The 23,962-nt window shown below is 50.4% G+C and overlaps 1 protein-coding gene across 2 annotated transcripts in view; it reads right to left on the bottom strand.

The window, feature by feature from the left end:
• The window catches only part of SHB (SH2 domain containing adaptor protein B), a 167,028-nt gene that overhangs the window by 108,357 nt on the left and 34,709 nt on the right, over positions 1 to 23,962 (bottom strand). For both annotated transcript variants that reach the window (XM_007524116.3, XM_060199157.1), the window contains exon 2: positions 303 to 423. In XM_007524116.3, coding sequence (XP_007524178.2) covers positions 303 to 423 — 121 coding nt within the window. The remainder of the gene's footprint in view (positions 1 to 302; positions 424 to 23,962) is intronic.

Below are 23,962 nucleotides of genomic sequence, written 5' to 3'. Positions count from 1 at the left end.
GAAGCTCCTCACTTTTCTGTCTCAAATACTTCCTTCACTCCAAAACCCCTTATAGAACTCTCACTGTCTCGCCATTTATACCTTAGTCCCTCTGTTGACTGACTGCACTTGGCGTCCTGGTATCTGGCCTCTGTGCTCTGCCCAGCTCTTGCTGATGTGAAGCCGGAACAGCACACTGCCCCCACCCTTACCCCACATACCACATCAAGCCCCATACTTGAAAGCACAGACCTTCTCCTGCTGAGGCTGGCTGAGGACCGCACAGGGGTGTCCCCTCCACGTCAGCTCAGCCTTTTGCTCACCTGTCATGATCCTCTGGGCCTCGTAGGGCTCCATGTAGCCGGCACTCTCCCCCTTGCCTGCTTTGCTCTTGAGATCGTTCTTGGCATCAAAGGGATCTGAGTAGTCATCTGCGATGGTCACCTGCAGGGGGGAAGAGGGCAGTACCGTGAATCTTCCTTTGGCTTCTCTGCTTCCATTCCTGCACACAGCTAGGTTCTGCTTCAACAAGCAAATGGAGTCTGTGCCTGAACGAAGAGCAGGGAGAAGGGGAGGAGGCAGGAAGCAGGTGGACTGTCTGCCCATAGGAAGTGCAGTCCTCTGTGTGTGTGTCTGCAAAGCAGGGAGACCCAACTGGTAGTGCTCAGGGAAGGGGGCCCTGAGCCCTGTGAACACAGGGTAGTCAAAAGAGAGCACAGAGGGAAGATGGGGAGAGAAACACGGAGGCAAAGACCTGGAGGGTATCTTCAGAGAACTGAAGGCAATGGGAATGAAGGGGAGCCGGACAAGAGATGGTAGAAGACCTAGAAGTGTTGACATGCTCTTGGTGTTGGCTAAGGCTGACAAGACCCTGTCTAGGGAGAATTAGGTTCAGCTTTCCATTTCCCTCAAATCTGGAACACAACCATGCCTTAGATAATCAGAAAACAGTTCGGCGAGAGCAATGCACTACTAAGATGACTATGGCCCCAAACTGGTCCGCTGAAAACACAAAAGCAGCTGAGGGATGGGAGGAAAGACTGCCAGGACCAGAAAGAGCAAGAACAATAAAGAGATGGTTACGCTGAATCCAGACAGTGGGAACTCACCCAGGACCCGTGGCCAGATATTTGCTTCCCAGGGCCCTTCTGGGTCCCCTCAGTTGTCTGAAGCCCCTTACCCTGCCCAGAAATAAACTTCACAACAGAAAGAGCAAGTCGCTAGGAGGCAGGGAGGGACTGAAGACCTTAGGATTCCAACGCTTCAGGAGAACACCTAAAGTTGTTAGAGGCTGTGGCCTTAAAGGCCACAGAGTGAATCCAGCACTGGACTTGCAAACATGAGGTCCCAAGTTCGAGCCCAGGCATTGCATGTGTCGGAGTGATTCTCTGGTTCTCCCTCTCACTAATAGGTAGACGAATAAAAAATAAAACAAAATTCTCAGAGACTAAGAATAAACATGGCAACTTTCCCTGGCATTTCATCCCAGCCTCCTTGAGGGGGTACATTCCCCAGATTGAAAAGGATAGAAAATCCTACCCAGATAATCTGACTTCTTTTGGTGCCCAGCACCCTAAGGAGGCCACCAACTCCTGGGGTTTCGGTCCCTTTGGTCACACATCTGGAAAAGGGCAAGTCACTGGCCTCCCAGCCAGGCTGCCCAGCTGCCTCTCCACAGAGAGGCCAGGCTAGCATTTCCCTCAGCCCTTGGGGGGCATGGATTGTTATTTAAATTGTGGGTTTAATTAGAAACCACAGGAGTCTCCCAGCTCTCCCAGCTCCTGGAATGCAAGGCATTTGAAGGGTCTGTAAACCTAGGGGAAGGGAAGGGCCCCCTTTGTCAGCCTGGTGAGTGGCAACTTGGGCAGCAGCCCTGGCTGGGTGAGCAAGTGACCTCGAGCTGCCCGGAAAGAGACGACCCTGAGGGACAGCATGCAGCATGTGGCTGGGAGAGGCGGCGGGAAGCACGGAACCCAAGCAAGAGCAAACTCATCAGGAAAGACCCAGGGCTGCGGCGCCCATCAACTGAGCATGCTCCAGCTGACACCACTCCACCAGGGCTGAGGGTCCGGGCGGGGGTGAGGGGTGTCCCAGGGGCACTTCCACATGCTGACATTGTAATCTTGGCCTTTCCTGAGACTCCCTGAGCTCAAATGACACCAGGCAAGTGGAGGAGGGGATGGGGAAGATGAGGATGGGGGAGGGCTCCGGCTGGCCATGTCTTTAATTTGATATTTCCACTCTGCCATTTGCAGAACACATTAGGGAGAAAATTACACATGTGAACCACTGTCCAACAAAACAGCCTGGCCACTGAGCTGGTGTAGGGTTTTGTGTCTCAGAGACCAAGGGGCCGGAAGTCCAAATGGGGAAAATGATGGGACTTAATCTCATCTCTCTGCCCTGGCTTTCAAGACTGTCTCTTTCCAGCATGAATACCCTCCATCTATTCTGCAGTGAGGGAGGGAGCAAACATTTCCACAAGAAAGGAAAAAAAAATCATTTTGGGGTGGAGGTGTTAGTTGGGGAGGCGGAGAATAAGGGAGAGATTTGAGCTGCAAACTCCCACAGTCTAGAAATTGACATTCCAGCTCCACTCAGGAGTGCTCCTGAATTTGCAAACAAGGGGGCTTGCAGGATATCAACCAAATCTTTGTTCACCCTGGGACAGGGGCTCAGGGAGGCCTTCGATTCAGCAGGCACTGTCTGTATTTTCTAATTAAAGTGAGATCTGAGCTAAGGCTGTCATGAGGCCCCCAAGCTGCCTGCCCTGCTTACTTCCGTTTCAATAAGAATTTACAAATCCTAAAACCAGGAAAAGCCTCCGGTCTCTGCTGACATATGGTTCTAGTTATACCTGCTGACAGTTGGAAATCCTTCCGTTTAAAAAAAAAAAGTTTAGATTCTGGTAGTTTAAGAAGCAAATCGGAATGTTCCTAAAATGTATATTTAATCAATTTGCTTTCAAACTTCAAAGGGAGGCAAGTGGAGGGGAGGGAATTTGAGGTTTGAGCAACCTGAAACTTGGCAAATATTCACGTCGCTGTATGACCTTTTGAAAAATCATGTCCTACTTTTTTTTTTTTCTTTTTGAGTAAAAATTTAACCAGGTGTCAGGAGAGCTGAGCGTGCAGGTGACTGGAGTGAGTGCCGCCGCAGACACCAGTGACAAGCAAGCCTCCCGGTGTTCACTCAGCTGGCGTGGCTCAGAAGCAGGTTGGTTGAGTGAAGGCTGCTGCTTTTTCTGAGTTAAAAGACAGCGAGGGCTTAGAGGTAGTGTACCTGGTTGAGGGCACATACCACAGGACCCCATTTCAAACCCCTACCTGCAGGGGGAAATTTCACAAGTGGGGAAACAGCATTGCAGATGTTTCTCTCTTTCTAAAAAAAATCTTTTACTTATTTATTATGGATAGAGACAGAGATATTGAGAGGGGTGGGGAAGACAGAGTGGGAGAGAGGCAGAGAGACATTTGCAGCCCTGCTTCACCACTTGTGAAGCTTTCCACCTGCAGGTGGGGACCAGCAGCTTGATCCTGGGTCCTTGTGCACTGTAATGTGTGCACTTAACCAGCTTCGTGCCTGACCCCCCCCCCCACTATATATATTCACTTTCAATTTCTGTCTCTATCCAAAATAAGCAAATAAAAGAGAGGACTAGTTTCTCTAGGTAGCTCAAGATGCCTGTTGGGGTTGCTTTGCTTTAAAATGTCCTAGTTCTTGTTGAATGTAAAACATTAATCCTCCAATAAAGGAAAATAAAATTAAATAAAATAAAATAAAACATGAAAAAATGTCCCAGTTCTCCAGCAGGCTCGTCCAATCTAACTGAACAGTTCCACCAAACGGGAGTCAGCTGGGACTTTACTGCCAGTTGAGCCACCTGGCACACAAAGATCTGCTTAATTTTGATCTTAGACCGGCAAAGACCTTCAAGTGGCATGTTCCTGGTCACACACAGTGAGCACAGAGCTGAGAGGGGAATCCAGGCTGGCCCGAGGATATGTGGAGAAATACTGGTGGGGGGTGGTTGCTTAAGCAACAGGAGTTCTATGCAGCACTCTCTGTGTTAACATTGTTCTCTCTACAATAGTTCTGGACAGAAAGTTATGGGTTGATAAAAAACAACCTGATACCACTGATGAAAACCAATGCAGGAAGCTGTGTCTCTGTTTAATGGAAAAACTTTTCTTTTCTTACCCTCCTAAATAGGAACAGGGTTGTGACTAGATCCCAGGCAAGCCTTGACTTACTTCTCAGCAAACCCAAAGACTCCCCATCAGCCCAAGGCTCCTAAGGAACCTGAAACTGGGGGTTCCTTGAAGGACCTGCTCCTATCTCTCTGTCTTGATTTCAGAGGGTGGGGGAGGACAAAGGCTCCAGTGTCCTACCAGGCCGCCACTTCTGAAGACACTGTAGCTGCTGGGTGGAACTCTGTCCCTCCCTTCCAGCAGTCAGAGGCCCTGGGATTTTTATCTTGGGAATGACAGAAAGCTGTCTTCCTGTTAGTCCCCAGAGGCAAGGGAGGTGTCAGCACTTAGCCACACTTCCCGTATACATAGGTGAGTGAGTGTTAGTGTGTCCAAGAGACCCACGTGAGGAAACTGGGTTCTCTCCATACACTGTGTAGAAGTGTGAATACTGGGAGAGGCCTTCTGCAGGGTAATTTTGGTCAGAAGCTATCAGCGTCCAAAAATCCACAGGGAGGGGCTCCCAACAACTTCACTTCTCTGCATCTGTCCTCAGATGTGTACCAGGAGCCTCACTGATGCACGTAGCAACTGTAAATGTCAGCTCACTGCTCCGTCTGTCAAATCAGGATGGAGAATAAACTGGGTCAGCCCCCACCCGGATATTAGGCAACAAGATAAAAATAAAAGCAGTTGCTTGATGTGAGGTAACATTGTTGCCCCCGACATAGTTCTGGGTGAAAAGTGTGCTGTGGGATGATAAACAACAACTTGATACTGTTTGGGAAAACCAAAGCAGAAACCTGTGCCTCTTTTTAATGGTAAAAAGAAAGAAAGAAAGAAAGAAAGAAAGAAAGAAAGAAAGAAAGAAAGAAAGAAAGAAAGAAAGAGAGGGAGGGAGGGAGGGAGGAAGAGAAAAAAAAAAACCAGGGCTACACACGCCTCTAACTTTTCCCTTCTGGGAGGGTGGAGGGTCTGGGATTGGGTGGTTAGAAGAAACCAAAGGAGGCTTGTTTGTAATGTTAATACATTTTTCAAACAAGGAAAAACAATTCATGTGAAATGTGCAAAATTAAACTTTTTAAAAGGTACTCTTCACAGGCTATTTTTGGTACAGTAGACAGGCTACTTTCCAACTTGCCTAAAAATAGGAATGGCCTAGAATATCTGTGAGAAACAGGTTCTGGGTGACCCAGGCTTGAATCCAGTCCCTGCCACACTGATGGAGGCATTGGTGCTGTGCTATCTTCTCCTCTCTCTCTCTCTCTCTCTGTCTGTCTGAAAAAGATTATCCCATAGTGGTGAGGCCCTGGGGCAGACAGTGTGAAAAAGAAATCAGAAAGGGGGGAAGGAGGGAAGGAAGGAAAGAAGGGAGGAAGAAAGGCAGGCAGGCAGGCAGGCAGGCAGGCAAGCAAAGTTGAGCAAGAGAGAGACGCTTACCCAGTAGAGTGTGTGCACCTTGCTGTGTATACAGCCCAGGCTCAAATTCTGACACCATCAGGGAGTATTAGCACCAGGAGAAACTCCAGTGCTGTGGAAGTTTCTTTCTTCCGTGTAGAAAAAAAGTTGGTGCAGGTGTAGTAGAATGGCACAGTCATGACGGCTCAGTTCCACCCCAATTCTGTATATCCCTCACTCCCCCACCAACCACATCACCACTCAGCTCTGGCTTATGGTGGTGCTGAGAACTGAACCTGACTGATATATTTTTGCATAACCATTATGCTATCTCCCCAGCTGGCACTCTCCCACCTTCCCTTCCTCTCTTCTTTCCTTCCTCTTTTTGCCACCAAGGTTATTGATGGAGCTCAGGGCCTGCAGCACAACTCCATCACTCCTGGTTGTCTTCCCCTGCCCCCTCAGACACAGAGAGAAATAGGGGGAAAGAGGAGCAAAGAATGGGAGCGAGAGAGAGAGATATCCACAGCACTGCTCCATTGCTTGTGACCCCCTCACACACACACACACACACAGATGGGGATTTGGAATTTGAACCCAGGTCCTTGTATATGACGTGTGTACTCTACCAGGCATGCCACTGCCCAACAACTCCCTGTCCCCACTTTGTATTCTAATAAGCAACACAGGCTGACTTTCATTAGGAAAGAGTAGAAAACAGTAATCTGGAGGCAGCCCCTGCCCCCAGTCTAGATATTGCTCTGGAATTTTACTTTTCTCAGATGTTTCTCAGCCCTGTTCACCACAGTGAAGCAAGCATTTGGTGCTCTGTGTTAACGGAGCTCTCTTGCTTTCTTCCCTAAAGGTCAACCAAGAGATGATGCAACACACCTTGCTCCATTCTCCAGGAGACACAGAGGCAATGGGTTCCTTTATGATGCTGTGAGCTGTTCCCAGACTGAACACACAGACCGTGCGTGCGTCAGGGAGAAGGCCGTGCAGGAACAGGGGAGTGAGCGTGAGCCTCCTGACACCCGTCCTGGCCATGAGGATGTGCACGGCTCTCTGTACTAAAGCATAGACTTCCAGGCCAAGTCCACCTGGCTCTTAGCACCTGCTCCAGGAAGACCATGCCACCCTAGGCGCAGCTGGCAGCATTGCCACCAGTTGTTGCTGAGATGCTCGGGGCAGTTGTGGTTGTTACTTTTGCAGTTTCAAGTTCTTCAGACTTGCCAAAGCGTAGGGATGATGGAGATGGAGCAACCACCGCTCACATTCCCCACGGCCCCCCAAGCATTTCCTCCCAGCCTCCCTGCGGTCCTACTGTTTACCAGAACCAGCAGCACCGGGGCTGCCCCAGCTCAGCCACTTACTGGCTGAGGCAAGAGAAGTCTCCAATCCTGTGCTGCTCTCCTCACCCTAGAAGTGAGAGGGTGGCACCCCCTGCAGCCCTGGGTCCTTTCCAGGCCTTTCTGCCACCTGTGAACACACCTGAGGACGTCCTATGAGGTCGCAGCCATTTCCTCGCCCATTTGCCACGAGAACTATAGCCTGTTTCCTTGATAGTTTTGTGTTGGTGGATCTCTTCAGGAATCTGATAATGGATGAGGTTGTGGCTCCCTTTACCACATTCACATTCACCGGAGGAGTGCTGGGTACATTTCAGGGTCCAGGCCGCACCCCAGGCCACTGAAAAGAATAGCTCTGTGATGAGACTGCGTTCCTTAGCGAGGCCGTACAGGCACTAACATTCATCTATTCATTTTCACCACTGGGGCCTCACCACTTCAAGCTATTTTCATATAGAAGGAAAGAGAGAAAGATAACACAACACTGAAGCTTTCCCCAGGACAGCGTGGGCTGGGCTCGACCCTGGGTTGTGTGAGCAGTGGAGGGATGTATTATCCCAGTAAGCATCCTTCGATCCAAGGTGCTAGGTGTCTGATCACAGGGTGCTGGTTCTACCGTAACTCAACATGCATTATCCACCAGGCTAAGCATACCAGATGTTGTGGCTGCTGGGGGTGGGGGGTCATGGGAGACGAGAGGGGCTGTGAGACAAGGGTAGTCAGAAACAGTCTTGGCTGATTAGCTTGAAACCTAGGAGCCACTCAGCCTTCTGAAGCAGCAGTCATCTGGTCCTATCACTCACTCTGGGGCGGGAGGTGGGGGTAGGGTGGAGTTGAGAGCAAACCAAGGGTAGCTGGGGAGGTGGCATAAATAAACGAGGGAGAGAGAGAGAGAGAAGGGCAGAGAGAGAGGGAGAGAGAGAGAGAAGGGCAGAGAGAGAGAGAGAGAGAGAGAGAGAGAGAGAAGACAGGGAGAGACTGCAAACGGTAGGTAGGGTGTTAGGGTAACAGCACCAGTCAAAAGGCTCCAAGCTGCTGTCCCCATTAGGTGAAGGGACAGGCCAGAGTCCCAGTCCTCCCTTGAGACCCAGCAAGGAGGGTCCTGGCAGGCCTACAGTCCCTGGGACAGAGAGCGAGGAACAAGGAAATGGGAACTTGGGGTAATCTGAAGAGGGTTTTGAATGATGTTGGGGCTGTCTGGGGAAGAGGCCTCTGGACAGATGTTCTGCACAGACTGGAAATGAGACAGAAACAAGCTCCATGAGTCAGAGAGGGCAGCTTGCAGCCAAGAGACATGCTGCTTGGGAACAGGAGTGCCTGGCGCTGGAGCATCCAGACAGAGTCTCTGGTGGCCGTCTGCTCTGGATAGAAGTCAGCTAACTGGATGCCCTCTATACGTGTTTTTTTTTCAGCGCAGCTTCAGCTGCCCTAAGGCAGGACTTGGCTGCAGGAGACACTGATGTGGGTGGGTGGGTGTTTGCAGAATCCATAATGTGACCCAGGCCAGTGGTGCTCCAGAGCTCCAAGGCTGACCAGTGGCTGCGGGTCTGCAACTGCTGCCCAGGGATGTGTGAGTGAATAGACAGAGAGATGGGGGGGGGGGTCTCCAGAAAAGGAATGTCGCTAAGCAGGGATGGCTCAGACAGGCAGCGTGTTGGAGCTGATTCTGCTAAGGGTAGCTACTCCAGGCAGCCCATTCTGCTCTGAGCTTTAGTGCCTTATCTGTGAAACAGGGCTAAACTCCGGCCTTTTCAAAGAGGACAGCTGTGTCGATAGGACATGGTGGTACTTCCTGGGTGCTCAGGATCGAGTCAACTGCTCTGGTACCTGCCCAGAGTGAACTGGGATTTTACCGAGGAGGGTAAGACAAAAAAGATGAGAAGAAGCCCCAGCAAAGGCCCCTGTGACAACTCAGGAAAAATTGGCTGCAATTAACCATGACAGCAGCTGCCATATCTCCCAACCACAGAAAGAATGTTTGTGAATCTTTTTTTTTCCTTCTTCTTCTTCTCCTTCTCCTTCTCCTTCTTCTTTTTCTTTCCCCTTTATCCTTTGGGGAAGATGCACCTTGTCACTGGGGCTGTTGGTCTAGAAGTAGAGAAGCTCCCAGGACCCTCAGGGCATCCTGCCTAAGTGTGGGGAGACAGACTGTGGCATTCTGGGCTCTGGGACCCTCACACGGGGCTCTGGGAACACCCCATGCTGAGACTTACGCAAGCACCTCTGCTCACCATTCCTGTCGGCAGCTCTGGCCATCATAAACCAATGCTCCTTACAAGCACACCCATAAATCACTTCTGACACGGCAAGGAAATTAATCTGCAGAAGATTAATTAGGCAAACTCACGTACTCAGCTGCAAATCCTGGAAATCAGATGGTGGGGAGGGTGCTTCTCTGCATCCATCCGGGGATTGCCCCCGCCCCCCCGCACCTCCCTCAGTCAGACTCAGCCAGGCACAGTCACCCTGGAGTCCCACGTCCTTTCTTTCATGCATGGAGGACAGGTGTTCTTCCCCTGTGCCCCCAGCAGCAGGGAGCTCATGATGTTCTGACAGTCATTCGGGACCACTGTCACTATGCAAGCGGTCTCTGTGTGGGCTGTGGCTGCTCCTTCTGGTCAGCCTCCTGCCCCTGTGCCAGGAGGCAGGGGCACTGCAAGTGGTCTCCACTGGTCTTTCCAGTCCTGCCCCTCCCACAACTACAGCTGCTTGCCTAGACACCTGCAGGCTTCAACTTGTTAGGGAAAAATGCATTCCAAATTACAGCCTCTGTCAGCTCCTCTGGCCTGCCTGCTTGGCCTCGCCCCCCTCTCCTTCTGTCCCCCCTCTCCTTCTGTCTGTCTGTCTGCCTGCCTCACTCACTCACTCACTCACCGACTTTCTCCCTGTGGGCCTAGGGTGGGAGACTGCTGGAGGAGAGCCAAGTCCACCCCCGTTTACCCCACAACCTCACTAGAACATGGTGGGGACTGGCTTTTCAGCATCTCTTGAGCAATGGGGGGTTCTATTTAGAACTCAGAAAGAACTCAGTCCTAGAATTTCCCAACTGCTCTCAGTCTGGCCTGTAGACAGAGAACTCAGCACATCCCCTCCTGAGGGCAGAGCACCCTGGGGTCTGCAGGCTCTCAGAGTCAGAACTGAAAGGGTTCCAGGAGACGGCCTAGTCTGTACAGTGGGCTTTAGTCTCTGATGTGTGTGATTCGTGCAAAGGAAGTGGCACGTGCGGCCCCACCACAAAATACCATCCATCTGGACACTCACAGAGGGAGCAAGAGGCCCCGCAGAGAGGGGCGTGAAGGTCAGTGCCAGCAGCAAGTAACGAAGCAGATGCACATGACCCAACTCCCAGGTTCACAGTGTTTCGCGGAACCTGTGTGACGCGCAAGCTCATTTTCTCTTACAATCGCTCCCGAAAACACATATTTTTGAGGAGATATGAAACTGCATCCCTGATCTCACTCTCAGGCAGAAGTTGAAAAACAAGATCAGAAAAGAAAACAGAAGTAGAACTTGAAATGGAATTGGCGTATCACACTGGGGTGGGTGGGTGGGGAGAATACAGGTCCAAGAAGGATGACAGAGGACCTAGTGGGGGTTGTATTGTTAAATGGGAAACTGGGGAATGTTATGCATGTACAAACTCTTGTACTTACTGTTGAATGTAAAATATTAATTCCCCAATTAAAAAAAAAAAAAAGAAACTGCATCCCTGAGACAGAACAATCTTGTAAAATAGCATTTTCTCATAAAGAGAAACAAAGCCTCCCCCGGCGAGGAACTTTCTTCTCGTCCTCACAGGGTGCTTAGAAAGGTAGCAGACTTATGTTGTCAGGGGCAGGGGTGCTGGAAGCCTCTATGAAGCCCCTGTCCTGTTCTGTGGCGAATAAATGAGCATCAGCGGCATGCTTAGTACGGTCCCAGCAGCACGAAGCAAATACTCTGTAAAGGTCAGGTGGGGTTATCATCGCCTCTGCCCGTCCTCCAATATGAGAAACTTCCTTTTCATACCGAGGAGGAAACTAAGGCCAGGAGAGGGGAAGGCTCTTTCTGAGACGGGTCACCCAGACATCCAATCAAGAACTCTCATGAGCAAGGTGACAAGGCCAGACTCCCTCGGAATTCCCAACTGTGGGGGAACTGAAGTCATGTGAGGACCTGCTTCCAAAACGGGCTGGATGTCGACAGCTGGGGTTGAGTCATGCTTCTGCTCCTGACAGGCAAGACCCTTCTGCGGCTCCCATCCCAAGGAAGGCTGGGGAACGCCGGGAGGCTTTCTCACGGTAGCAGGGGTAGCAGAGGCCCAGTACAGTGAAAACAACTTCTCTAGTGTGCTCACGGGAAAAGTATACAAGGCAAGGGGCCAGAGCCTGGAAGCCAACTGCTCTAGGATGGCCTTTTCAGAACAAGAGAGACACAGACAGGGTGAGGGAAAGAGCCCATAGCACCAACACTCCCTCCAGTGTGGTGGAGGCGGGGCTGGAACCTGGGCTGGGCACATGGCAAAGCAGGTGCACTACCTAGGCTAAGCTATACTGGCAGTTGTGAGACTAGACCTCTGTGTCCCCTGCAGGACTTGGGGCCATTGGGGGACCTGTGCCACCATTAGCAGTGCTTGTTCAGAGGCGGGGTGAACTTCACTCCTGTGAGAATGTCCTGCATCAGAAAAGGTAGCAGCAGCAAATGCTGGAGAGGTTGTGGGGACAAAGGAACCCTCTTCCTACACTGCTGGTGGGAATGTCAACTGATCCAACCTCTGTGGAGAGCAGTCTGGAGAACTCTCAGAAGGCTAGAAATGGACCTACCCTATGACCCTGCAATTCCTCTCCTGGGGATATATCCTAAGAAACCAAACACATCCATCCAAAAAGATCTGTGTACACATATGTTCACAGCAGCACAATTTGTAATAGCCAAAACCTGGAAGCAACCCAGGTGTCCAACAACAGATGAGTGGCTGAGCAAGTTGTGGTCTATATACACAATGGAATACTACTCAGCTATTAAAAAAATGGTGAATTCACCTTCTTTACCTCGTCTTGGATGGAGCTTGAAGGAATCGTGTTAAGTGAAATAAGTCAGAAACAAAAGGATGAATATGGGATGATCTCACTCATAGACAGAAGTTGAAAAACAAGGTCAGATGGGCAAACTCTAAGCAGGGCTGGAGTTGGTGTACCGCACCAAAGTTAAGACTCGGTGGGGGTGAGTGGAGGGGGGGGTTCAGGTCCTAGAAAACGATGGCAGAGGAGGACCTAGTGGGGGTTGAATTGTTATGTGGAAATATTATACACGTACAAACTATTGTATTTGTATTGTATTACTGTTGACTAAACATTAATCCCCCAATAAAGGGAAAAGAAAAAAGTGGGGTGAGCGGGAGAGATGCGGCCTATTTCAGCAACCAGCAACGATGGTGCAGGACTCGCACAACGTGCTGGGTCCTTTCTCTCTGAATGGGGCCCATTACGATGATTCACACACACTTCCAGCACAGGAGTCACAAGGCAGGCTGAGCATCTTTCGGTTACCAGCAGCACTACCCCGCTGCTCCCCCAAGCGCCCCAAGTTACTGCCTTTTTATTGAGGACACGCAGCATTGCCCATAATTACCACCACTGGATCTGAGGGTTCCCAATTATATTCAGTTTAAGAGTGGATGCTCAATAAATGCTGAATTACTTTTTCAAATAATGCTGTCTCCCCGAATCTCCTAGCACGCAGACGCCATGAACACTCACGGTGGTCCTCAAGGCTGAGAAACGGCTCCCGATGCCCAGAGCACTTTTTCTCGTCCATGCTCAACAGCACGTTCTCATTTACAGGAAAGTTACTGGCGACAGAGCTCCGCAATATCACGCCTGTGTTTACCACTTGCCCATAGTGCTTCTGCTGTGATGCAACCCTGGGCTAACACAGTCCCGCCGTCCTGCCCACAGGGCGCTCCTAGGCTCCCAGGGAGGACAGTGGTAATCATGGCACCTCTGCAGAGAGGGAGGGAGTCACCCTGCTGGCCTGTGCTGGGCCCAGGAGTAAGCGCCTTGCCCAGGCTCACGGTTCTGTGTGGGCCTGTCTTTTCTATATTATAGGCAGCCCTGCAAGGTGTGCTGGGCAGAAGCTGGGGCAGGTGGGACCTACAGGCTGGCAGTGGATTCAGAGACAGCTTCAGTGCAGCGTAATCGGTCATCTCCAGTGAGTGGATTTTGATGCCCTCCTGAGAAATGCAAAGGCCCTGGGGGGCATGGTCCCCGCTACAGTAAGCCCATGTGGTATGGCCCCACATGTCACCTGCCCTGGGATGCTGACAAACCCAGCTGGCAGATAACCACACAGATGAAGAAGCAAGCACCCCTCAGAGCCCCTCTCCTAACGAAATCTGTGAACTACTCTCCTCCTCGGGGCATTTCCGATCTGCTCCAGACTGGGGTGAGCTACGCCAGGACACCCATCACAGCCAACAAAAGGCTACCAGTTCTATATACAGATTTGAAAACCATTCTTCTCAGCACCCCAATCATTGACAATTACCACATTTAAAAATGGTACTCAGTGGAGGATTCTACTTTGCTAAACCACAGCATCAACGAAGGGTTGGAAGGCAAGAGCAAAGCTCAGCATTATAGATGTGCACAACTGCCCATTTTCTCCCCAGCACTCACTGCTGCCGGGGCTGTGTGGCCCTGCCCTCTGCTATTCCCTGATCAGACCCCAAACTACAGTTACACAGAACCACTGAGCTGTAGCAGCTCAGGGAACACAGTCCTCCACACATCCTCTGCTCTGCTCCCAAACCTCCCTGCCCGGGCTGCACAGCCCTAGCAGATGCCCAGGAAAACTGCAGGCTGCTGTCCCTGCATCTGAAGCTTTCAATACGGGGTGGTCTCCTCGTCTCTGTTCACCCTCAGCTGCCAGGCCCAGTCTCAGGCCAGCATAAAGGGTGTAAGTAAAAGCTGGGGGGTGGGGCTGGGGGGTACTATGTGCTATATCAATCCAGGGAGAAGCCTGACGTCCACTCAGATACAGGGGTCCTCTGGCGTAGGGCACTATAGAAAAGTCTCTTCCACTCTATTTCGCCCACTTTCTGGCTGTGTGATCCCAGGCAGGCCACATGTCTTACTTGACACATGTCTTACTCTGTTGCACAGTTTCCTCATTTGTAAAACAGGAGTAGCCTGTAGCTGGGTGGTAACACATCTGGTAGAGCGCACATGCTATCAGGCACAAGGCGCCCGGTTCAAGCCCCTGGTCCCCACCTGAAGGGGGGAAGCTTTACAAGCAGTGAAGCAGCATTGCATCTCTCTCTCTCTCTCCCCCTTCCCTCTCAACTTCTGTCTCGATCCAAAATAGATAAAATATTAAACAGGACTAACACAAAAACCTGCCTTATAAAGTTCCTATGAGATGTATCTTAACATGTGTCCAATGTTTAGAACTGCACATAGTAGGTGCCCTTTAATGCTCGGTAAGTAAAGCAAGTACATACTAAGTGTGTCTCTGTCTATGTGCCACAAGGCCAGCGCTGGGCAAAGGGAGAAGAGCTGTAGTCTGCCCTAAAGCAAACATTGCCAGCCAGCCAGCAGAGTCCAGCTCAGGCCCTGACTGGCGGCGATGGCCCGTGAACTCTGGTCGTTCACACCAACTTTGTTATCTCCCTGGTCCCAGGCTCTTTCCACTAGTTGATGCTCCTGTCAGAAAGCACCTGCCTGCTCAAGTCAACATGCAGACACCAGGTCTTGGTCTGTATATATATGTGTGTATATATATATATATATATATATATATATATATATATATATATATATACACACACACACAATTGGGTAGAGTCAGAGAGAAATTGAGAGGGGAAAGGGAGGTAGAGAGAAAGAGAGACACCTGCAGCATTACTCCTCCACTCCTCCTCCACAGGTGGGGATCAGGGGCTTGAACCTGGGTCCCGTGCATGTTAACTTGTACACTCAGCCAGGTGCGCCACCAGCCAGCCCCCCTCAGGCTTCTTTATGAAGAACTATGGAAATGTGCTTCTAGTGCAGAGTTTAAGGTAGTTAAGAGCTGCAGGTTCCCATCTGACAATTCCAGAGCTTTAGGAGGGTTGACATTTATAGTGCCCAGGGTCAATGTCATGGGCGCGATGACTGCATAGTTACACAGGGACCTGCACTTGGCTTAATGTGTTATTATCACTACCCTCACTTTATTGATGATTTTTAAACAAGAGTTCCTGCACACTCTGACTGTTTTTTTGGGGGAAGCACTGGATCGCACTGGCATTTCAGCCCACCGTGCAATATTATTATAAAAATTGACCCTCCGGGAGTTGGGTGGTAGTGCAGCAGGTTAAGCACAGGTGGTGCAAAGTGCAAGGATCGGCTCAAGGATCCCGGTTCAAGCCCCCGGCTCCCCACCTGCAGGGGAGTCGCTTCACAGGCGGTAAAGCAGGTCTGCAGGTGTCTTATCTTTCTCTCTCCCTCTCTGTCTTCCCCTCCTCTCTCCATTTCTCTCTGTCCTATCCAACAACGACAGTCATAACTACAACAATAAAATAACAAAGGTAACAAAAGGGAATAAATAAATATTAAAAAATGTTTATAAAAAAAAAAAAAAACTGACCCTCCTGTGGATTCCTAGCAGCCCAGTCAGGAGCACAGCTTTCCCTGTCTTTCTCTGCTGCCGCATCCCTCTTCCTTCAAGGGCATATTCCTGACCAGTCTCTACTCAGCAACTGCCCAGCACTTGGAAGGCAAAGATATCTTGAATTGGATCCCAGACTTATCAATTTCACAGTTTTGTGCTTTTTTTTTTTTTTTTTAGCACTGCTCAGCTCTGAGAGGTTCATGGTGATATGGGGGAATGAACCTGGGACAGTGTAGCCTTAGGCATGATATTCTCTTTGCATAACCATTATGCTATCTCTAGTCTCACTTTGCAGTTGGATTCCAACCTGTGTCACTCACACGGCAAAGCAGCATACTACCCAAACGATTGTTGGGGTCTTTAAATACCGTTAAGTGACTATTTCTATGACCATACTCTGTACCTGGCCCCCAGGAATTCCCAGGTCCTGCCTGTCAATCATCTGCCTACTTGGCACTGTGGGAGTGTGAAGGCAAGGAAAAGGGGAGGAACACAATAGTTTGCGGAAATTTCAGCTCAGGACAGGAAACTGCTTGACTGAGACATCTGTGATTTTTTTTTTAGATAGAGAGAGAGTTACTGATTTTAAAAGAGCAAACTTTGATAGTATAGCTGCTGTATAAATCAAGCACTCAGGGAGGCTGGCTCCTCACTGATAAGACAGCTGTCACAAGATGCTCCTAGTTCACCCAGAGCTCCTCCTTCTCACACCTCTGCCATAAGGATTCACAGGGAGCCCAGGGTCCTCTGGTACCTTCGAAAATATGAGAGGTGGGTGGGAGATAGCATATGGTTATATAAAAGGACTTTCTTGACTGGGGCCCCAAAGTCCCAGGTTTAACCCTCACACACTACTATCAGCCAGAGCTGAGCAGTGCTCCACCATCTCTCTGTATCCCCTTCTCTCTCTCATTTAAGTACAACAAATAAAATATATTTTTAAAATGTAACAAGTCTTTGAATGTAAAAGATAAAATTTAAAAACACAAAGAAATCTAAGACAAAAACAAAGGGAAAACCCTGAGCAGTGAGAGACGATGAAGGGGGAGACAACTGCTGATCTGTGTGCTTTTGATACTCTGTATTTACTTCCTCTTCCAAATCCCTCACTTCCAGAGGAGAAAAGCTTGGAGAGGTTGAGTAATTGCCCCAGGCCTAAGAGGACACAGGCAGTACAGGCTTCAACTCGGGCTCTGCCTCACTGGCAAATCCTGGTGCCTACACCATCCACGGGCCACTGCACGAGTCTCTATTATCCTGGGCTGCCTCCCAGCAGCAGGCGGAAATATCTGAAGGGAGGTTGGAGAGGAAGAAGAAGAAGTGCTGCCAAGGTGGCTCAGAGGTGCCAACCCTGAGCAAGGGTGGCCCCTGACACTCCCTGAATCAGCTGGGTGCTGGAAGTCTCTCTTCCTCATCCACCAGTGACTGGAGCACCACCTGGCTGGGCCACACCTGGAGAGCAGAGCTTTCTGCCTGCAGCCTGTGCTGTCTGCTGCACTGCCACGGCCCCCCACCCCCACTCTCCACCCCTGCTGGTTTGTCCTTCCCACCTGGGGGCTCCCACCCGGTTGTAACCACACAGCAGAGTACAGGCCATACCCTGGCCTGAGCCATGGAGGAGCATCATGAGGCAATGGGAAGGCCCAGGGGACTCCTCCCTGAGAGTACCCTTCACACAGCAGGGGCCTGGGATGCATTGGATCGACCTTCTCGTGGTGCATCCCGTGAGTACCCATTCATTGGGGAAACTGAGGATCCTTGATCCTTCCTAGCTGACTGAATCCACATGGATCCCAGTCACTTTCAAAGCCAGCAACAAGCAGCTCCTGAAAGCTTTCAACCTGACCTGTTGACTGGCTACGGAAGAAGGGCAAACGCTAGAAGAAGAAGCAGGGGGCTGAGAGTCAGGTGACCTGAATGTGGTCGTCCCCCCCAACCCCCCCCCCCCCCCCGCTTCATTGATCAGAGTTACTGCGTGGACAGCGCCCAGCACATAGTACGTTACTGCTCCTTTCCAGGATGGCTATAAAGTCTTATTTTTCTCATTGTAACGTAGCTGGGCATTTTATTGGGCTGTCGGAAAAGTTTTGGTGCATTTTTGCATAGAAAAACATGGGAGAACACAGATGGGTGTGGGCCTCCATGAAGATAAAGAGCCCATGGGCCCAGAAGCAGTGACTCTCTAGTATAAGATCCTGAATTCAATTCTCAGCATCCCACGTGCCAGGGTGATGCTTTAGTTCTCTCTCACTAATCTTTGTGGGGTGGGGGTGGGGGGAAGATTAAGAGTCTGAAACCCAGCGTTCATGGACATAACTGCAGACAAGAAGTACATACACCTGAGAGAAGATCTGGGGGTATGCCCTGTGTGTGTGTGTGTGTGTGTGTGTGTGCATGCGCATGTGTGTGCGTGTGTGTGCATGTGTGTGTGTGTGCGCGTGTGTGTGTGCATGTGTGTGCGTGTGTCGGCCCTGGAAAAGAATGCAAACAAGTTCTGTGGGGTGAGGGAGTAGGAGGACTGGTAGCAGAGATTAGGAAGGATTTGATTGGGGTGAGGGGTTACTTTTCCCCAACCACAGACCCTAAAAAAATGCATTACCCTAGTAGCAGGTGTAAGCGTGACTTAGAAAGGAAGAGAAGGCGGATCATAGGAAAAAAGGGCAAGTGTATACAAATATAGACAGTTGTATTAGTCAGCCCATATCTGTGACCTTGGGAAAACTACTGCAGTTTCCAATGGAGGGGATGGGGACACAGAACTCTGGTGGTGGGAATGATACAGAATTATACCTGTTATCCTATAATTTTATAAATTCGTATTAAATCACTAATTTAAGAAATGTACTTTCCGAATAGGTTGTTTCAGAAGGACTCTGTCAGGATCTGCTTAGGTGCTCTGGCTCCTCTCCTCCTCTCATGTTTTCTTTTGGTTTTGAGAATTATATTAAAGCTCTCTCTCCTCTCTCTCTCCCTCTCTCTCTCTCTCTCTCTCTCTCTCTGTGTGTGTGTGTGTGTGTGTGTGTGTGTGTAATGCTAGGGTTGATCAAACATAGTGCTTCACAGAAGTCCTGATCTCTACCAGCTGAGTCACATTCCCGCCACCCCATCCGCCTTGCATCCTGGTTATACCCATCCTCCCACCTATGGGCAACAGGTCCAAACAGATAGTCCCAAGCTCCCCGCCCATCCTGGGCTCCTAACAAGCTGTCCAGGCCTCACAGCTCCTGCCACCTGCCCTGTACTCCTGGCCAGGTGAGTCTGCTTGGTGAGTAAGGCAGGGAGGCTTCTCTGCTCAGGAAAAATCTGCTGCTAAAGACAGACACCCTCCCCAGAACCACCTCCCAGGTTTTAAGAAGGGGAGAGGTCGCTTGGATTGTAAAGACCAAATTGGATTTCCATTCATGAACTTCTCACACCAAGGACACCTAACAGGTCAAACGGGTTCTGCCATAGATTCATGAGCTGGGGTAATAATGGGGCTCACCCTTTGCCATTAAAAATATTAACCTCATTCCAGGCCTGGCTCTGTCATCAACCCAGGGTCCCTGGAACCCTCTCACAAGCACACTTCCCAGATGCCAGCTGGGAAAACCTCTTACCCACGAGGGGAGACCAGCCAGGTAGGGATGGAGAATGTCACAACTTGGGCCAGGCAGTGGTGCACCAGATTAAGTGCACATAGTACGAAGTTCCAGGGCCCACACAAGGATCCTGGTTTGAAACCCTGGCTCCCCACCTGTGTGTGTGGGGGGGGGGAGTAGGGGGGGGGTTCCTCCACTTCACAAGTGGTAAAGCAGGTCTGCAGGTATCTATCTTTCTCCCTTCTCTCCTCTCTTAATTTCTCCCTGTCCTATCGAATAAAATGGGAAAAAAATGGCTGTAGGAGCAGTGGATTCATAGTGGGACCCAGCAATAATCCTGGGGCCAAAAAAAAAGTCACAACTTGCCACAGGGGTGCAAGAACCCGGAGTCTTATCTGCCTGGGGCCTTTGTTAAAGCAATGCTGGTCAAAGCCACCTGACCACAGGCTGTGCTAACAGCAATGGGCCATTCTGAGTTCTACCACCAGGGAGGAGGCTGGCTCTTGGAATCAAATCTGGGGAAGCGTGTTCAGCTCTGACCCTGCACTTTTAAATAACAGCTACCAACAGGATGATAAAGGCCCAGGATACATGGCTCAAAAGCGTAACTGCAGAGACAGAAAGTACCTGTGCTTTAGAGAAGGCTCAAGGGTTTGTGCAGTGCAGGGTGGGTAGGTAGATGGCCCTGGGAACAGGATGCAGAAGTGTTCTGTGGGCCAAGAGAGGAAGCAGGCATGCAGGAGGGGGACTGACGGTAGAGAACAACTTCCACTCAATTCTAGGCTGAACATTTGATTACGCAGAGCGGATTCAAGAAGAGGCTGCTCTGGGGAGGCAGTGCTGTCCTCTCCACAGCTGTCCTCAGAGCCTGGCTGAGCCTGTAGCTAGCAGCAGGAGACAAACCAGAACCCTTAGGCACTTGAAACTATGTAGCCCCTCTGATTTTTCTAGTACCCTAAAGGTGGGGCCTGAGGACAGGAGAGCCTGTGTGAAGGTGCTGGTCCAACCTGAAGGTGTACCCGTCCCTGCCTCTCACTCCTCCAGCCTCCCTGGCTTCAGGACCCAAGGGTGCTATTCTGCAGTTCAAAGAGCACGTTTCCCAGCAAGATGTGAGGGTGAGAAGTGGTATCCCCATCTATAAAGGGAGGAAGGATAAGCTCAGTGTGGGGCAGGGGTGTGCTCTGGAGGGGCTGGGTGGTCTCAGACAATCTGAGCTCAGACAGATCAGCATCAGATAGGGCAGGTGCTGGAGATCATGCCCAAGCCACTTCTCCCCAGGCATTCATCCAAAGAGAGGTCAGAGAAGTCCTTTTTATAAAGAGCCAAATGGTAACTGTTTTGCTGTGGTGCAGGCCATAAAAGGCAAGCACTCTGCTCAATTGCTGCTGTAATTTGAAAGCAGCCATGCACTAATGAATGGGCATGGCTATGTACCAATAAAACTTTATTTACAAAAACAGGCAGCAGCTGTGTCTGGCCCAGGGCCTCTGTCAGCTCACCTCTGGTCCACTGCAACGATTCCTTCCTATAGGCTGCATTGAAGAATCACTTGGGGCACTTGCACAACACAGCACCCAAGCTCCGTCTCCAGTTCTGGTTTAAGTGGTCCCAGGCAGGGCGTGGGATCAACTGCTTATTAAGCTCTCCCAGGTGGCCATATTGTGCAGCTAAGCTCGAGCGTCACTGGTCTTCAGCATGTCTAAATCCACCGTTTTACAATAAATCCGCAACCATTCATAAACCTAGCCCAGAGGAAGTGACTCGCTCAGGGTCACAATATGAGTCAAAAAGGAAGACATGCTGGTCTGCAGAATCCCTGTGTGAGCTATGGCCTGCACCTCTGGCCCCGGGGAAGCCTCGGTTCCCAGCCCACAGCCTAGCGTGCAGGTGCCTTTAGCTTGAGCCCACTGCTCCAGAAGATGAGGGGCCTCGGAGAAATCAGTACCAGCCACAATTCATTGGATTCTTACTGATGGATGCAGCACAGCCCTCTCTCCAGGCCAGACCTCGGTGACCTCTAGCTAACAAGTGGACAGCATGCCCTAGATGCTCTCTTTTCTTCTAAGAAGCAGCATTTTAAGCAAATTTAAACTGTTTATTAGCATCTGGGAGGAACAAAAGCGGGCTGTAAAACCTGCGTTTTTTCTGTCCTAACAAGCGCAGCCACAGGAAACTCCTTACCAATGACACCACAGAGGACCTGCCAAAACGTGCTGTTTGCCCTGAGCGCTGCCCACGCAGGAGTGGGGCACAAGGAACCCCCAGAGCCCTGGGGGATGTTGCAAGAGCTCGGCTGAGGTTGGGTGGCACTCTGGCAGTGATGAGCTCAGTGTCTACAATGTAAAGCTTCTGCAGACCGGGCAGACTTGTGCATCCTGGGCTCACAGCTCTGCGGGTGGCCAGACAGCAGAGAAAGAAAGCAAGGAAGCAAGGATGGAACCAGCAGCTTAGTGATGTGACACAGCTGCAGGCTAGACAGCTGACCTGGGAGAGCACCCACCCACTGCAGCCCAGGGCTGAGCCCCTGTGATACCCCACGGGACTGCTACAGCACTGGCGACAACTTTGGTGCACTGGTGTTTTTCTCCCCCTCCCTCTCTTTGAGAAAGTCAGAGCAGTGAAGCCTGATCATAAAACAAAAACAAGCAAAAAAAAAAGAACAGCAGATACTGAGAGTGGATCTCAGCTCAAGGGCCAAGCTCAGCTCTGGCTTGCGGTGGTGGTGGTGCAGGAGACTAAATCTGAGAGTTCAGCGTCCCAGGCAGTGAAAAGTTTGCTAGGTTACCAATGCTGCCATCTTCCTGAACCTTGTGCTTGGCTCTTTTAATGCTCTAAGCGACTCCATGGAGTAGATTCTTACGTTGTCTCCATTGTCCCCACCGTATGGGTGAAAACAGGCACAGGGTAGCTGGGGAATTTGCCCAAGATCAGCAAGGCAGGAGTTAGTCAGGATTCAAACTCAGCAGCTCTGTTCCACCCCCTTATTCTCTCTCAAAGGTCTGCTCAAAGGGCTTCTTATCAGTGACTTTACTAATGCAACTCGTTCCTGTAGAGATGGAAGAAAGGAGATAGATAGATAGATAGATAGATAGATAGATAGATAGGAGTCTGGGGGAAAGCTAGTGCTATACACCATTCCTCAGAGCATCCTCTCTTCAAGAAGAGTCCTGCAACCTTCCAGTACACAAAACCACGGGCCCCTCCCAGCAAGGTGTTGCTTCTTCTTCTAGTGTTTGCCCTTCTTCCGTAGCCAGTCAACAGCGTCAGGTTGAACCTGATGCTGACCCGCACAGAGACATCAGCTCTCATGGCTCCTGCTGGGAGACTCACACCCCCAGGAACTTCCAGTCCCACCTGCTGGGTGGTTACCTACTTGTTTCCCAACCCCTCTACACCCCCCCCCCCAGGGTGTTGCCTTCTTTAATCACTGTGTATTCAAATACCCCGCCCCAGACTCCTAGGCAGAGGGTTTGAGAATTTGAGCCTTGGAGTTTAATCTGAGTTCAAATCCTGACTGGTGTGGCCAGGGAGCAGATCAGTGAGCAGAGTGTGGGACTTGCATATATAAGGCCCTGTGGTCTTATCTCTGGTCCCACATCTGCTGGAGGGACACTCTGGCCTCTTCTCTCTCATAAAAGAAACATTTATTTATTTATTTATTTATTTATTACCAGAGCAGTGCTCAGCTCTGCTTTATGGTGGTGCTGGGGATTGACCTGAGGACTCTGGAGCCTCAGACTTAAAAGTCTCTTTGCATAACCATCATGCTACCTCTCCTGCCCGAAATAAATACATCTCAGATTAAAAAAAAAAATCATATATCATCTTAGAAAGTTTGATCAACCTCTCTGGGCCTCGGTTTCTCCAGCTACACAGAGAAAAACAAAGCTCATCTTGGTGTCCACTGTCCAGTGATGTCACTACTGACTTAGCCCCTGAGTGTGTACCCCTCACCTCATTAGAAGCAAGCCCTCTCTCCCCTGAGCCCCACAGTGTGTGTCTGCCTGTCTCCTGGGCCTTGCACGTGCATAATTTCAGAACCCCCCCCCCCATTCTTTGTTCCAGCCTCTCCTGTCAGGCACTCCGGGAGCTGCCCACTCTGATCGCCTCACAGATCAACAGCCACCCCACGAGCATCCATTCAGAAATCCTGAGAGCAAGGAGAGTGACAGTGGGTAGTGGAATTCCTGGGCTGTCCCCCCTCTATTTTTATTCCAGAGAATAAGAGATAAAGAGGGAGAGAACTATCATAGCACCAGGACTTCCCCCAGTGTTGTGGCACTGCCATGAGGTGCCAGGGCTGGTCCCTTGGTCATAGGCATGGAAAGGCAGATGAGCTGGACCAGGTGGGCCAGCTTTCAGTCCCGAGCCCCAAAATTCAGTGACCTCCTCCCCTCTGCCACCAACTGGTAGACAGGGTCCACATGTGCTGGGCTCTAGGATACAGAGCAGGACAAATCCTACTGTGGTCCCACAGGGGTCCCCAAGCTAGCCTGAGGGACAGACATTGCCTCACAAATAGTTGAAAGGGGCCAACAAATGACATTTCACATGCTGTCACACTCTAACAAGATTTTGTAAAGTCTGGCGCTCTTCCCATCAATGACAGTTTTAGTCAGTGATGACAAGTTGAAGAAGAATTTTTTTTTTTTTTTAAATGGGTCAAACTACATTTGGAGGCCTGAGAAGGAAACCAGGATCTTCTCCCTGTAACTGTACAGTCTGGGGCCATACAGCTCCCAACACACCCCTGGCCCACCACTCTATACTCCAAGCACACACGCCCAAGCCCACAGTCCTTGCTCATGCAGTCACAGACAGGGTAGGTGTGCAG

Source organism: Erinaceus europaeus, chromosome 10 (genome assembly GCF_950295315.1).
Source record: "Erinaceus europaeus chromosome 10, mEriEur2.1, whole genome shotgun sequence".
Classification (NCBI taxonomy): Eukaryota; Metazoa; Chordata; class Mammalia; order Eulipotyphla; family Erinaceidae; genus Erinaceus; species Erinaceus europaeus.
Note: the sequence above shows the minus strand (reverse complement) of the source record. Positions and strands in the feature narration are given on the sequence as shown.